Consider the following 17,189-nt stretch of genomic DNA (forward strand, 5'->3'; position numbering starts at 1 on the left):
CTGCCCCATCATCGCCAAGGGCAATCTTGCCCAGAACTGCATGCTGTTCCTAATTTTCTCGACGGCTACTTCTGTATTGTGTCTATGTTCTTCTTGCACCGTGTGATATACATCTACGCCCAAATAGCGAAAAGAGCTAGTTACCCATGGTACCTGTAGCACCGGTAGTCCTTCTACAGGGATCCCCTTATAGCTACCTAGCGGGAATATGACAGACTTTTGGGGGTTCACTGAGATGCCCGACAACTCTGCATACCTTTCCATCACTTCAAGTATGTATAAGAGATTTTCTTCTGGGTATTGCAAGTACAGTAACAAATCGTCCGCGTACAAGGATATCAAGTGTCGTTCCCCTCCTACCTCAATGCCAATCGCATCATACTGTGCCCTAAGGCATATTGCCAGAGGCTCCAGGGCCAAGATGTAAAGCATCGGGGACCAGGGGCACCCTTGTCTGGTGCCTCTGCCAAGTTGCCATCTTTCGGATATTACCGCTCCAGTTCGGACCCTGGCAAGCGGCTCACTATACAACATCTTGGCCCACCTGATATAGCCCGGCCCCATTCCATACCCTTCGAAAGCAGCCAATAGCCATGACCACTTGACCGAGTCAAAAGCTTTAACTGCATCTAGAGACACTATCGCCATCTCACCCTCGTTCTTACTACCCCATTCGACCACCCGGTGAAGTCGCCTATGGTTATGTGTTATGTTTCTGCTCGGGACATAACCCGTTTGATCAGGATGTCTACCAATCACTTTCTGTAATCGATTTGCTAGGGCAGCCGTGAGAATCTTGCTGTCCTGATTTAGCATCGACAGAGGACTGTAGGAACCACATCTATGCTCCGGTTTATTGGGCTTGGGCAGCAGTATTATGATCGCCTCTCTGAGTGACTCAGGCAACCGTCCTATCTCAAACGCTTCATTAAGCATGTCCAGCATTGGGGGGAGGATTTCCTCTCTGTATACTTTATAGAATTCGCTGGGGAACCCATCTGCTCCTGGGGTCTTACAGGTCGGCAACTGCTTCACAACCTCTTCTAACTCCTCCAACGTGATTGGCTCATCTAACTCCTCCCTCTCTTCTTCACTTATCTTGGGCAGCCCTATGTCTTCTAACGTTTCGATTATCTTGCGCTGGTCACCCCTCTCATCATCTCCGTACAGCACTGTGTAATATTCCACAAATTCTTTGTTAACCCCCTCTTGCGTGGCCACCTCATCTCCGTCCTCCCTAATAATGGTCCTAATCGGAGGCCTAGGGGTCTCGCTTTTGTATAGCCAGGCCAAAAGGCGGCCTGTCTTGTCTCCCCCCGCGTGCTGCCTCTCAACATATTTCCTATAATTGAGGTTGCAGAGTCTTTCCCAAAGCCCTGTACATTGTTGCTGTAGTTGAAGCACCAGCTACGTGTCTACGTCACCGCTCTTTAATACGGTTTCTAGCTCAGTTTCCGCCCTCTGCAGGTCAGCCAAGACCCCACCCTGTAACCCTCTTGACTTAGCAATGGCCGCCCCCCGCATCACCACCTTAAAAGCTTCCCATAATATGCCCGCAGAATCAACACTCCCAGTATTCTCTTCAAAGAAGTTAGTACTCTCTTCCCTTATATCTTCTCTAAAGACTGGATCTTTGAGCGCCTCCGCTCGGAGGCGCCATGTAGGGATCTTCGCCCTCGGGGGGCAATATTGCCATCCGAGGATCAGGGGCGAATGATCCCAGAGGACCCTGGCCTTATATTCAATTTGAGTAATCTCAGATATCACATCTGCTGTAGCGAAGACGTAATCGAGCCTTGTATGCAGTTGGTGCAGGGCTGAATAGTGCGAGCATTGCCTCTCTGCGGGGTGTTTCATCCTCCACGCATCTGTAAAGCCAAAATAAGTTAGCAGCGTCTGCAACGCTCTCGCCGCTGTGCTAGGCTTACCCACCCTGCCATCAGATCTGTCCACCACAGGATCCAACACACAATTAAAGTCCCCACCCCAGATCACTGCGCTCCCTATACACGTACTAAGATTGGTACACAGGGCTCTGAAATATGCTGCTGTGTTTTGGTTGGGGGCTTACGTGTTTACTACGCATACCTCCCTGTTCTCCACAAGCCCTCGCAATATAGCCATCCTTCCATCAGTTTCAACTACCTCTTGTATCGATTTGAACTGGACATGCGGTGCCACCCAGATTAACACTCCCCGGGCATATGCAGAGTATGGCGAGCCCACTACGGTCCCTCTCCACTTTCTCTCAACCAGGTCCAACTTCTCTCGCATCAAGTACGTCTCCTGTAGTAATGCGATATCTATTTTCTGCCTTTTCAGATACATCATGATTTTATTTCTTTTCAGATAGCTGGTAAGGCCCCTGACGTTCCACGTTATTATCCTGAGGTCCCCCATAGGTCGTTAATAAACACCCTCCCGATCCTCCGCCGCTTACGCCCCTTCATGCACCGCAAGTACAACATGCTGATTCCTCCAAATAGGCTCAAAACAAAACTTAAACTCTCCATAAACACACACACACTCAACTTCCCATCCCCCCCACCTTCTTCCTACCCACCCCTCCCCCAACAATACCCTCCCCAACCGTTGCCCAGCTCCATTCCTGGATCTCAGGCAGCCCCACATCTAGCCCTGCCTGTCATAATCTCTGCTTCCAAAAGATTACGTGCTTCCAGGCGCTTCTATTCCTCACGTGGGTTCGATCCTCAACTCTCATCAGCCCGCCATCCGCCATCGCCGGAACCCTGCAAAACAAGAGATATCATTACAAAAGACTTTTAAGACATTTGAAGTGCCCAGAACTTACCGTTCGTGCAGTTAACGACGGACAGCAGTCCTCTGAGGTCAAGAGGCCTGCACCCTTATCCAGTGAAGAAACTGGTTACAGCACCCTGCCCCGAGGCAGATGGAGAGCTCGGCGTTCACTTACCTAAGGTGAAGGTGTTAACCTTTGGGGTTCTACAGGAGAAGAGAAAGGGAAGAGGAGAGAGGCACCCAATAACCCCAGTTCATTAATCCCATATTTTCTATCTGCAGACATCTTACTCTTCGAGTCAGACATACAGTGCACAGAGGTCCAGCCCAAAGAGCCAACCGTGTGTTACACATCACCTTTGAAGATACGGCATTCACCCAGTCAAGACCCGCGCCTCTGCGGGAATCAGGTGAGCGTTACAGAACGCAAAGCCTATCGCAAAACTCCCACCCAGGCGCTATGGAAACCTCGGATACTGACCAGCTAGCCCAGTTACTTGGGGAACTAAGAGCAGAAGTTTATGCAGCCCGTCAGGAAACGAATGCTCTAAGAAGGGAACTGATTATTTCCAAGGAGCGAACAGACGATCTCGCTAGACAATTGCTACAGTCACAAGCCGGACAAACTCCGTTACCCGCATCAGGGGCAAATCTTCCTTCAACATCCTCTACGAACCCAGTGCAGATCAACCTACCTGGGAATGTACCTCTGGCTCCGCCCGAACGATTTTCTGGTGACCCAAAGAGGTTTGCAGTATTTATTAATCAGTGCCGGTTGCACTTCTTATGCCGGCCAGCAGCCTTTCCAACTGATCAAGCTAAGGTAGCTTTCGTGCTTTCGTACCTTAGTGGCAATGCGGCAGACTGGTCGATCCCTCTAGTTAATCAAGATGATCCGGTTCTCCATGATTTTCGAGCTTTTCAGCTCAGTATGGAAAAACTGTTTGCAAGACATTCACAGGGGCAGGCCTTGGACAATGAGCTCCTTTCATTGCGACAGGGTAATCAAGACCTTTTGGCTTATATTGCGTCTTTCAACAGACTGATAGTGGAAACTCGATGGCCTGAGGACAAAAGGATTACGCTGTTTTATAGAGGTCTACGTGGAGAGCTCAAAGATGTGTTAGCCCAAGTAGTGAATCCCCCGCAAGACTGTTCGGACTATATTGACTTAGTCGTTCAAATTGACCACAGACTGCAGAACAGGAAGGCCGATCGTTCCAAGTTTGATGCTCGAGTATTTTCCAAACCACCAACTCCTACCAAAGGAGTAGACTCCGGGGAACCCATGCAAATAGGGGGCCTGAAAGGACCACTAACACAAAAGGAGCGGGAAAGGAGAAAACAGCTGCAATTATGCCTCTGTTGCGGAAACTCGGGGCACTTTCTTCGAGACTGTCCAGTGAAACCAGCCAAGAAGGCAGTAGGAGCTGCAGTTACCAGGGTCACAGACTCTGAGCAGGGAAACAACCTTGCCCGACAAGAATAGAGGTCCTCTTGCCGAGCGTTAAAACCAGTTAAGAGACCTCGCATTTCGTGATACCTATGGTCCTCATTAGCCCTGAACATCCGGATCGATTACATGCGATTGAAGCTTACGTCGACAGCGGTGCCATCGGCAATTATGTGGATCATGAAATGGTTTTGAGGATGAATCTGACTCTTTGTCCAAAGGCTGTAAAGGACGTCATTACTACGGTGGATGGTACGGAGATAGCCTCCGGACCAGTAACGCATACCACCCAAGAAGTGACGCTAGTAAGTCAAGGTGGACACCATGAGAAGATCGTGTTCGATGTGATCAAGGCCCCCCAGCTCCAGATTATTCTAGGAATTCCTTGGTTAGAGAAGCACAATCCTCAGATCGATTGGCGAGCAAGAACGGTTCAGTTTCCAGAATGTGTCTCTACTTGTCACCCTCGACCTGGTGTTGCACTGGCAGCAATTTCCTCGGAGGCTCCTCAGGTACCTCCTGAATACCTAGAATTCCAAGATGTTTTCCGGAAGGATCAGGCTAACTCTCTACCTCCTCATAGGTCTTATGACTGCCAGATAGACCTGATACCTGGATCTACTCCTCCTTGTAGTAGAATTTATGCCCTCACCGAGCCTGAGAATCTTCACCTCCAACAATACCTGGATCAATACCTAGCGAATGGGTTTATTCGTCCTTCCAAGTCCCCTGCTTCCTCAGCTTTGTTCTTCGTTCCAAAAAAAGAAGGGGACCTTAGAACTTGTATAGATTATCGCGCCCTGAACCAGATCACCGTTAAGAATAGATATCCGTTACCTTTGATCCCTGAACTCCTGGACCAAGTCAGAAAAGCATGCATATATACAAAGCTGGATCTTAGAGGAGCCTACCACTTGGTACGAGTAAAAGAGGGCGATGAATGGAAGACAGCCTTCCGCACCAAGTATGGGCTATTTGAATATCAGGTCATGCCCTTCGGACTTTGCAATGCCCCGGCCGCCTTTCAATATTTTATGAACGATGTCCTCAGAGAGCTCATAGATGTGTGTGTTGTTGTTTACATTGACGACATCCTCGTTTATTCTTCATCGGAAACTGAACATCGGAAACACGTGAAAATGGTCCTCGAGAGATTGCGTCAACACAAACTTTTCGCTAAGTTGGAAAAATGTGTTTTCAACGTGACTGAAGTTGAATTCTTGGGATTCATATTATCACCTAGCGGAGTGCGTATGGATTCAAAGAAGGTCGATGCAATTCTCAAATGGCCATCGCCATCCTCCGTAAAAGGTGTTCAAAGCATGTTAGGCTTCGCTAACTTTTACCGCAGGTTTATCCCCGAATTCTCTCGAATAGTCCAGCCCATCACCGCCTTGTTAAAGAAAAACAAACGTTTTGAATGGTCTACCGAGGCGGAACAAGCTTTCCAGAATTTGAAGACTAGATTTATCTCTGCACCGATCTTAAAACATCCTCGCCCAGAACTCCCCTACATCGTTGAAACTGATGCTTCGAGCCTTGCCATGGGGGCAGTTCTATCACAAAAGGACCCAGTAACCAATCAGTTGCATCCCGTGGCATTTTGGTCCCGCAAATTCTCCCCTCCTGAAATCAATTACACTATTACTGATAAGGAACTTCTAGCTATCAAGTCCGCCTTTAAGGCTTGGCGGCATTATCTTCTGGGGGCCCGACACACCGTTACTGTGATTACAGATCACCAAAACCTGCAATATTTGAAAACCGCAAAAGCTCAATCCTCTAGGCAACTCCGTTGGGCACTATTCTTTGCCGAGTTTGACTTCATATACCTACTTACCTATCGACCTGGTACAAAAAACGGTAAAGCTGATGCCCTTTCTCGGATGGGAGTGGAATAACATTTGATCAATCCTAAACCTGTACCTATCATTCCCGAACAAAGAATTCTAGGTGTAATCGCCACACAATCCATAGAGGAAGTTAAGGATAAAGCCAGGCTACTGGTAACTCCAGCAGACATACAGAATTGGCATCTGCAGGGAAAGGACTTTACGGTGAAGGACAACCTATTATATTTCCAAGAACGGTTATACCTGCCCAGCACAGATTTACAGAAAAAGGTAATCTCTTGTTATCACGATTCTTTAATGGAAGGACATCCCGGTATGACCAAGACCTCGGAAAAGATCAAGCGCTACTTCTGGTGGCCGTCTTGGAAAAAAGATATCAGAGACTTTATAATGTCCTGTGGAGTATGCGCCCAAAACAAGAGTCAAAAGGAAAAACCAGCCGGCCTTACGCCCTATTGACATCCCGCCTCGCCCTTGGCATACGCTTTCTATGGACTTCATCACCGATCTACCTCCATGCTCCGGATACAATACGATCCTAGTAATCGTGGACCTATTCTTAAAGATGGCGCATTTCATTCCACTCAAAGGCTTACCAACAGCAGCAACTCTGGCCCGAGAATTTCTCGAAAACATCGTCCGACTGCACGGTTTTCCTTCAGTTCTAATTTCGGATCAAGGTAGTGAATTTATTTCTCATTTTTGGCGAAGTTGCTGTCGGTCGGCTCAAATTGATGTGAGACTTTCGACCAGCCACCACCCTCAAACCGACGGACAAACCGAGAGGACCAATCAAACTCTGGAACAGTATTTGCGCTGCATGCTACAACAAACTGAAAAAACTTAGAAAGATATCCTTTGGATAGCCGAATATGCCTACAATAACTCTGTCCACTCGGGAACTGGGAAGACCCCGTTTTTTTCTTTTATACGGTAGTCACCCTCGAACCTCGGAGTTGGATCCACTCCAAGATCTTGGAACACCAGCAGTAGACCACCTGCATTCTACAATCACCCAAGCCTTTAAGGAAGCCGTTTCTCACCTTCAAAGGACTAAAGAACAATACAAGAAAGGAGCAGACCAATATCGGAAGGAAGCCCCCCAATATCAAGTAGGAGATCAAGTCTGGTTATCCACCAAATATCTACCTCTAAAAGGACCACGCACATTCAACCCAAGATACCTTGGTCCCTATTCCATCACTACCATAGTAAATCCAGTAGCGGTCAAGTTGGACTTGCCCCCTCACATGAAGATACATCCGGTCTTCCACGTCTCTCTATTAAAACCTGTGCAACCTCAAACCCGACTAACTACATCTCCAAAACCTATTCTAGTTGATGGAGAACTCGAGTTTGAAGTCAAAAGCATCCTGGATTCCAAGATCTCCAAATCTAAACTATTTTACCTGATTGACTGGAAAGGCTACGGTCCCCAAGAAAGATCCTGGGAACCTGCAGAATATGTCCACGCGCCTCGTCTAATCAAAAGATTTCATCGGACATTTCCTAAAAAGCCCAAACCCCCGGAGAAGCCCGGTTTGGGAGGGGCCTTGAGGGGGGGTGCTGTCATGATCTCTGCTTCCAAAAGATCAGGACTTGCCTGACTCCCTTGGAAGCAGACCCATAACCCCGGTTCCGAGTGCCAGCCAGTCCCAATTGGGACCTTTTGGACCCTGTCCTGGCGCCAGTGGCACCAGGCTCATAAAGATGCCCAGTCCCAGCGCTGGAAGCGCCGGGCTCATAATGCTTGGATGGACTTACCTGCAGCAGACCATGCTGCTTACTTACCTGCCAGTTGAACCCCTGATCCACTTCTGTTTGGGACTACTTTTCCTGTTGGGTGGGGCAGGAGCCACTCCCTAGGTTCAGAACACTGGAACTCTTCTGGAAAGCAGGAACTCTTTTCTTAGGCGTGGCTGTGGAAGGAGACACCTAAGCACCACAGGAGGCTATTTAAACCACACCCGATGGATGAATCTTGCTTTGCGTTATTCTGCATTCTCTGCAGCAGAACGCTCATCGTGTCTTCTGCTTCTGATCCTGGGCCTAAGGGAACAAAAGCTTACCATCCTGGAATCCAGTCTTCAGCAGCACCTGTAAAGACAAAGAAAGAACAGGTTAGCACTACGGTCTTCAGTGGCAGCGCATCTCTTACCTGGTCCATCGGCTGTCACCAACGCCTCGTGCTGCATTCCGGCATCTGAAAGACAAAGGCTTACCTACTCTTCGCATGCTCCAGAGGTCTTCGCACTGCATTCCGGCATCTGAAAGACAAAAGCTTACCAGCTCTTCGCACGCTCCGGAGGCCTTCGGCGCTGCATCCCGCATCTGAAAGACAAAAGAAGGTGCATTTAAAGCCATTGGGCAACTTTATTACTCACGTGCCATTACTCCTTCCCACGCCGAATCCAGTGGGTATTCCAGCACCCTTCAGCTTCTCTAAAGCTCCGAACTTGTACCTGCAAGATAAAAGGGACAGTTAGTGCGCATCGTGAAGCAGGCTACAAGCGCTTACTTACGTGCTTCCAGGCGCTTCTATTCCTCACGCGGGTTCGATCCTCAACTCTCATCAGCCCGCCATCCGCCATCGCTGGAACCCTGCAAAACAAGAGATATCATTACAAAAGACTTTTAAGACATTTGAAGTGCCCAGAACTTACCGTTTGTGCAGTTAACGACGGACAGCAGTCCTCTGAGGTCAAGAGGCCTGCACCCTTATCCAGTGAAGAAACTGGTTACAGCACCCTGCCCCGAGGCAGATGGAGAGCTCGGCGTTCACTTACCTAAGGTGAGGGTGTTAACCTTTGGGGTTCTACAGGAGAAGAGAAAGGGAAGAGGAGAGAGGCACCCAATAACCCCAGTTCATTAATCCCATATTTTCTATCTGCAGACATCTTACTCTTCGAGTCAGACATACAGTGCACAGAGGTCCAGCCCAAAGAGCCAACCGTGTGTTACACATCACCTTTGAAGATACGGCATTCACCCAGTCAAGACCGGCGCCTCTGCGGGAATCAGGTGAGCGTTACACTGCCTAGCACAAGCTTCTACTCAGGGCTCAGTAGGGTAAAGCCGCCCTAATGGCCGCTGAAACTAATAATCTATTGGGGTAGGTCGTCCACGTTCTGTTGCTCCTTTCAAAAAACATTACAGTTGCCAAACCGTTACCAATTACAGTTACACTCACTATATTCCAGTCCAAATCGAGCACCAGGCTCAGATTGTGTACAAAGTTCAGTTAGTTACAGTTTCTTTATACCATCAGGGTCCTCCTCCTTACGAAGTCTTCATTCGGTTTGATCCTGCCGGTCACGATCCGCTTCTTGTTCCGGGCAGCCCTGCAGGTCCAGCCATGTGAAAACATCCTCAGGGGTGTCAAAAAATAGCGCTTTGTTCTTATGTAGTACTTTCAATCGTGCCGGATACAGTAGCATATATTTGACTCCGGCCGTCCTCAGCCTTCTTTTGACGGCGACGTAACTATAATTTTAAATTTTAAAAGTCATTTAAAAGTCATTTTAAAGTTGCTTTGAGATTCATTGGTGCTATCCTCATTTGACTCGAATTGCAACCAAAGCATATAGCAAACTTAGCATATAGTAAATTGCATGTAACTTCCTTGTGTGCTTTGCTGACATAGTGTGAGAAAGTGTATTTTACTTAATGCGCAGTTTGACTGCAATTTCGATTACTTTCCTACTCGTGCTGTCTGGGCAGTGAAAATACACTTCCCAGCAGCCTTGTAGTTTGTGACTGCTTCATTAGCTCAAACCCGGCGCAAACGTGCCGACGCGAATCGGGGCAAGCCGGTCTGTGCCGGTCCGTGGCCGGACGTGTTGGCGTTGGCAGAGTCAGGTTTGGCCTCCCTTCATTTTCTGTCCGATAGAATATCCCTCTGGCTTTTAGAGCACTTTGGAGTTTCGTGTTTATGTAAGGTCAGACTACGCAATGGCAGCATTAAAAGTAGCAAGCGAAGTTGGGCTTCATGAATGCAATAGAGCAACAAGTAAGGAGGTGGGGGGAATTACTGACACTGATTTACCACGAGAGTGTGTGGAGAAGTTTGCTGATCTCCGGATTGGTTTACTTAACACACGCTCCTTACCTAAACATGCCTCTAATATTAAAGAGATGATTATCTCCAATAATTTCGACATTTTTTGTATAACCGAAACCTGGCTTAAGGACCCAGTGGGGCCTACTTGCGAACAGGCTATCCCTAACGACTACACTATTTATTTTGAAAACAGAGTGCAGGGTAGATGAGGTGGGGTGGCAATCATTGCCGAAAACAGTCTCAAACTTTTCAAAGTGACATTAGGACTCAGTGGGTGCGAAACATTGCATCTTAAACTAGTGTTTTCACCCAACAACTGCTTAAACCTAGTAGCAATTTACAGACCACCTGCGTTGGTTTCAGAGTTCTCGTCGGAACTCTGCTCTTACTTAAACACCCTGAGTACTGCTAATGCATCCACAGTTGTTATGGGCGACGTGAATTTTCGGCGAGGCAATAAGAAGGATAAGGGTGCCATTGCCTTGGAAAAAGCTCTGAATAACTTGGATTTTACCATTCTTAACAAGGAACCTACTACTCCGCAGGGCAACCAGTTAGACTGGTTGTGCGGTCACAACATATCATTACTAAACTGCAGAACACCCCCTTGCATTTGGAGTGATCACCACATGATATCAGCTAACTTAAAACTACCACACTATGTATATATACTAAAACCCCACATCAAAGTAACCAAGAGAGATTTTAAAAATTTGAATGTGCTACTCCTTAAAGCCTGCACGGATAAAATAGCGGGTTCTTTTCAGGATCAGGATTCCTGCATTATCCTCCTGGATAAATATAATAAGCATCTCACTGAATTAGTGGAGGCAGAAGCTCTGCTTACCTCGAAATTAATTAGGAAAAATAACAACAGCCAAAAATGGTTTACTCCAGAGCTTCATTCTTTGAAGAGGGAAAAACAGACCTTAGAAAGGAAATGGATTTCAGACAAAGCCACGGAGAGCAAAATTATCTGGAAAAAAAAGGACAAGGAATATAGAGATAAGATTAAATCAGCAAAGGCCGACTTTTTCAATTGTGAAATTGAGCTTGCAGAAAACAAGACAAGCAAGCTTTTTGATATTCTGAAGAATATTGAAAAGCCTGACTCTCTCACCCCTCCATTTACGCCATCTGAGGAGGATTGTAATATGGTTTTAAATGCCTTCCAAGCAAAAACAGAAAAAGCAAGACAGAATATTATCAAAGCTAGATCCTCTGCAAATCTAGACACCTGCCTTTAGTAACAGATAATTCTGCCAGAGAGCAGTCTTTTAAATTTAGCTCCATCTCAGAGTCAGAGATGTTAGAGGTACTGAATAACATGAAGCCAACCACTTGTGCAGAAAATATCCTGCCTCCAAACATCATTCTACAACATAAAGACATCTTCGCTCCTATTCTACAGAGAATAGTGAACTCATCTTTTCAAGAGGGCATAGTGCCTAGAGATCTTAAGAAAGTTACTATTACCCCTCTAGTTAAAAAAGCAGGTCTGGATCCCAAAGACCCTGGGAATCTCCGTCCAATAACTAATTCGAACTTTGTTCTTAAGTTATTGGACAAGGTAGCTACACAACAACTGCAGCAGTTTGTTGAGAATGAGGAGATCCTGCATCAACAACAATCTGGATTTAGAGCATCCCATAGTACGGAAACTGGCATGCTGGACCTGCAGAACCAGATGCTCAGCTTAATGGATAAAAGCAAGTTGGGAGTACTTAGGCTTTTGGATCTAAGTGCCGCATTCGATCTGGTGGATCATCGCCTTCTTATCAAGGCGCTTAGAGAGAATGTGGGTTGCTCGGAAGGAGCCATTGATTGGCTCTTGTCTTTCCTCTCGGATCGCCAAGCAAGAGTACATTGGGGCAGTAGTTTTTCCGATCCGTATGACATCTTATTCGGAGTCCCACAAGGGGCCAGTCTGTCCCCCATGTTGTTTAACATATGCATGCGCACATTGTGCAGTCTACTGGTGAATGCGGGGGTGTCGTTTACTAATTACGCAGACGACACCCAACTCATTCTGGAACTGGGTGGCAGCCACTATGATTCAGACAGTGAAATAATAGCCAGGGTTTATAAGATAATCGACGATTGGATGCAGACAAACTGGGTGAGTCTGAACGATTCTAAAACCGAGCTGATGCTGTTTGGATCAAGTCATCAGCTAGCGAACTTGGGGGCTGAGTATAAATCGTTTAAAATCAAGAATGCCACTATCCAGGTGGTCCAGAAAGTGAAGACCCTGGGAATAATGGTCAACTCACAGGTGGATTCTCATGCCCAGACTAGCTACCTACAAAAAAATACGGCATATTACTTAAGGCTCATGAAAGCCATTAGGCCGTTTCTTAATGAGGGTAATATGGCCAACGTAGCCAGGGCCATTATACTATCAAGGCTTGACTATGGCAATGCCCTGTTATTAGGGGCCCCTCTAAGGATGTTTCTCGTTGTCAGGTGTTTCAGAACAATGCGGTTAGGCTGGTAAAAAATCTGAAGAAAAGAGATCATGTTACTGCAGAGAGAATAGTCTTGCATTGGCTCAGAGAGGAGGAGCGTATTAAATTGAAAGCTCTCTGCCTGGTGCATAAATGCCTGTACGGCTCTGCTCCTGAGTATCTGAAAAAGGGCTTAGTGCTTCATACCCCCAGTAGGAATCTTCGTTCAAAGGGTAAATGTCTGTTGATCGTCCCCAAGTTTAAATTGAAATCTGGGCTGGGCAGTTCCTTTTTGGTGCAGGCCCCCAGCTTGTGGAACAGTGTTCCAGAAACACTCAGAACCGTTACCAACCTTACTGTTTTTAGGAAAGGGTTGAAGACTCATCTTTTCAGATGATGAACTGGGATACGGGGGATTATGACCATCTCATGGCTTAGCGCAGACGTTCCTATTGTATTGTTTTGTTTTTCGTTGTTTGCCTAAGCGCCCTGATGCCCACAGGCTATCGGCGCTATACAAAAAATAAATACATACATACATACATACATATACCTCTGCCTTTGCACCAGTATTGTATAGTCCGGGTATGCTGTGATGTTGGTGGATGCTCTCTCTATCGTGCCGCCCTTGCGAAAATATTCGAGGATCTTTTCTCTGTCCCTGTAATTCACGATCCTCGCGATGATTGGTCTTGGCGGGGCCCCCGGCCGGGGTTTCCTCATTAGGGCGCGGTGCGCCCTCTCCACCGTAAATCCCTGCGAAAGATTCCCAGCTCCGATCCCTTGTAGGATCATGTTTTGTGGGGTCTTGACCTTCTTCCCCCTCCGGAAGGCCAACCACGCAAATGTTGTTCCTCCCCGCCCTTCCTTCCGCCTCTTCCACACGATTTTCCAGGTTGGCGACCTGTTGTTTTAAGACATGGGCCCTCATTAGGACCCAGGCGTTAAGGGGTTTACGGCGCCGTAAACGGCGCCGACCCTTAACGCCTGATTCCAAGGTCTCTTTGCGGGATGGTGATTTTAACGCCTGCTTTTTGCAGGCGTTAAAACCCATGCCGCAAAGGGACCTTGGTGCTAATTACGCCACCGTAATTTACGGTGGCGTAATTAGCGCCTTTCCCCATTCCCATTATGCCCTATGGGGCAGAAATGGGAATGGGGAAGGGTTAAATGGGAAATGGGGATTTACCGCCCCACTCACCTTGGAATGGGGCGGTAAATCCGCCATCCACCATGGTGTAAACATAGTTTACACCCTGGTGGTAAGGGTACGACCCAGGCGGTAACTTACCGCCTGGGTCGTAATGAGGGCCATGAATCTCCTTCGCATTGCTCGTGCTAACATCGGTATTAATCTTCACCTCACTTTCCAGACCGCTGGTCTTTTCTGCAAGTGCCCTAACATCTTGACGTAGCAGAGTGAGTTCCGTACCCACAGCATCGATCTTATTCTCTAGAGCTGTGCGTAGGTCCGCCATTGCCAAGTCCCATTTAGCACTCAGTCCCGTTATAGCCTCCAGGATCTGGTGCTTGTCCCCTTTGGGGGCGTCTTCCGCAGGGGTCACGACCATGCTCTGCACCGATGTTGAGGGGGTCCGTTGCATTTTCGTGAAAGTCTCCATCGTGGGTTGCTTAGTCTTGGCTCTCAACCCTTTCGCCGACATGGCGCTCCCTCCACTCCTGTACGCCTCCGCCTTAGTGCAGCTGTTGCACTGTCCTCGGTCCGACAAAGGTCTGGCTCCTAGGTCTTCTGATTCGCATTCGAGATGGCACTTCGAATTGTCTTACGGATGGGCTATGGCCTCACACTCCCCATTCAACTTCCGTAGGCCTCGTCGCCCAAGCATCCAATGTTATCTCCTCCTGCCGTCAGATCGTCGAGGCTCCATTAGCGTATGCCAGGCCGGGCGCTCTCATGGTGCTAGTTCGAACACTTCGCCATATCTCCCTATTGTACTATTCCTCCAGGCAATTTACCGCAGCCATGTCCCGCAGTTCCGGGGAATCAGTTTCGTGTCTTCTCTGAGGCCTCTCCTTTGTTAGCCGCCATCTTGGTGCCGAAGCGGCCACACAGTCGCACCAACAAAAACATGTATATCTCACGATTCCCGGGGACTATGAACTTCTCCAACGAACTTCACTTGGCGTGCGGCTTCCGACGCCTGATCCCCAAAGTTGTAGGCGCTCGTTGTATATGTCCCAGTTCATGTTCTGATGTTTTATAGCAGCAAGCTTCCCAGGTAAGCATGAAGGAATACAGGTCTGGTGTACATGCCTCTGTACTCTGTGTCGCTTAGAGAGCGAACTCCACTTCCTGTTGGAGACTAGCATCCACTGCTGCTTTCTGGCAATGTGCTGTGGTCCCTGGGGCTGCACGGCTTAGCTGTTTCTCCGATCACTGAATCTCTCTGACAACACATGTACCTCCACTGCCTGGAGTGCCCAGCTGGGTAATCTTCATTGGTTGGACCGTCTTGTTCTCTGAAGCTTGAGCCCTTCTGAAATTAAACCGAGACATTGGCAAGCATCTGGTGTTCTGTGAGGTGCTCCAGGTGGAGTGTGCTACCACTCGTATATAAACAGGAAATGGGGCCCTGATGACTGCCACCAGCCCTCTCTGGGCTAAGGCTGGCTCTGGCGTCCACACGTGTTGGCCTTCCAGCCCAGTCAGAGAGGGGTTCCTAATTTCAGTATCTGACCTTGTCGCATTGGATAGACCATGCAATCATCTGATCTCCCCTTTGGACCCAGGGTCTGGACCATCAAACGTGGACAAGCAGAGTAGTGGCTACCATGGTGAAAATGTGTAGCTTCTCTCGACAAAGATGAATTTTTAACAAAATACCCCATTATATTAATGCAGATTCACTACAACCCTTTTTTCCAGACTAAGTTTTTGAGAGATTAGTCTCATGATGGGCAATATGTATTTAGGAGGCCAGGTCCATTCTCTTCAGAAACTTGAGCAAGAGTTTGCTATTCGAGAATTGGACCTCCTTTTAATATTTTCATTACATTGAATCTTGCAACTCCCTTAGAACTCCTTTTAGAGATTTCTAGGTCCTTGCACTAATATATCTTGTGTGATCCTGATTGTTGATACGCGATTGAACAGTAGAGTATTCACCCAGCTTGGCCCTTTTAACTCAAATGGAATACCGATTTACAATGTTCATTACCTGGTGAAGTGCTGGTCGTAGTTTTGGAAAAGACATCAAAGGGATTTGCCATTCAATTTCCAAAAAAAGGTTAAACATGTTACATAAATAACATTTAACTGGAGCCAAGCTGCATTTAATGTATTCAGGAGTAACAGATCACTGGTAAGAGAATTATGGCTTGAGAGGAGGTCCTTACACAAATGGTGTGCTTACTCTCATGGTACAGGATGTACCAAGGAACGTATGATGGCCGCAGTTGTAACTATCACTGCTCACTGGGTCATTGCAGCCTGGTGGAGGAAAGCTTTACGAAGTGATGGAGGCAGCTAGGTTTCATCTGACTTGCACCATGACCAAATGTCTGGATTACTGTGGCCCAATAGTTGAGTATCGCTCCTCTGAAACTGTACACCTTGCGTGCGCTGAGCATTTGCAAATGCTGGATTTAGTTTCCTAGCAACAAAGGTCCTGTAGTGACCCTGACTGCAACATTGTATTGTTGTCCTGTGTCTGTGACAGCAGGGCGTGATGCTGGCAGTGAAGCACTCTGGAAAAGGCTCTGGATATTTGGATGGGCGGGGGGGGGTTCTTGTTTTGCATCTGTTAATGTTTTGTTATGTACAGTTTGTGGATATCTTGCTTTGGTTGGATATTTCGCCATCAAAGGTTGCAATTAATGATAAGCAACCAAATGCTTGTTTTTAATTTAAGAATGTAGCAATATTTGTTTGTCTCCTGAAAAGCATTATACAAATTATTTTCGTAGTGTTTTTTAATCAAAGGGCACATGGTGGGCTATAGCATACTGCACTATCTTTAGGCTTGTGTGGGATATTGGCTGCACCTTGAGGCACGTAAAGTTCAAATAGCGTTAACTTAAACGGGCCTGTACACAACATGCTGCCCAAATCCTCCAGGTAGCATCTAGGGGAGGTTTCTGTGCCCTTATGGGGAAATGCAAGTGTCTGACCCCCATATTGCCAGCGCGTAGCTTGAGTGTTTAGTTTTCGCGACAGGCTGCAATCATGCTCATAGCAGTCCTTTTGTTTGTCTGTCCTGTAGCTCGGAATGCTAAGCAGCATGCAGGCGTGCGCTACATCCTGGACTCTGTCATTTCTCAGTTGCTCTCTGACCCTACCAAGCGCTTCATCTATGTGGAGATTGCCTTTTTTGCTCGTTGGTGGGCACTGCAGACCGAGTCTAAGAAGGAAAGCGTGAAAGGACTTGTAAACGAGGGTAAGTAGAGCACCCTATAAACCTGGGGACGTCGATTTCTAGTTTTATTGTGCCCATCAAATGGCTGTAACCCTCCTAGTGCCAGGGTGTGACGAATCCTTGGTTGTCGTCCCTGCCTCCCTAGGGGGAGTCCCTTCCCATGAGGCCAGGGAGGTGAGGCTGCTACCCAATAGTTCTCCTGTGGGTGGTACTCAGCAGGAGGATCTGATGGAGAGGATC

At 47.5% G+C, this 17,189-nt stretch overlaps 1 protein-coding gene across 3 annotated transcripts in view; it reads left to right on the top strand.

The window, feature by feature from the left end:
* LOC138447860 (lysosomal alpha-mannosidase-like) overlaps positions 1–17,189 on the top strand; it is a 493,239-nt gene that overhangs the window by 32,520 nt on the left and 443,530 nt on the right. For all 3 annotated transcript variants that reach the window (XM_069604300.1, XM_069604302.1, XM_069604301.1), the window contains exon 3: positions 16,797–16,970. In XM_069604300.1, coding sequence (XP_069460401.1) covers positions 16,797–16,970 — 174 coding nt within the window. The remainder of the gene's footprint in view (positions 1–16,796; positions 16,971–17,189) is intronic.

This window comes from Ambystoma mexicanum, chromosome 3q (genome assembly GCF_040938575.1).
Source record: "Ambystoma mexicanum isolate Mex_15411 chromosome 3q, UKY_AmexF1_1, whole genome shotgun sequence".
Taxonomy (NCBI): Eukaryota; Metazoa; Chordata; class Amphibia; order Caudata; family Ambystomatidae; genus Ambystoma; species Ambystoma mexicanum.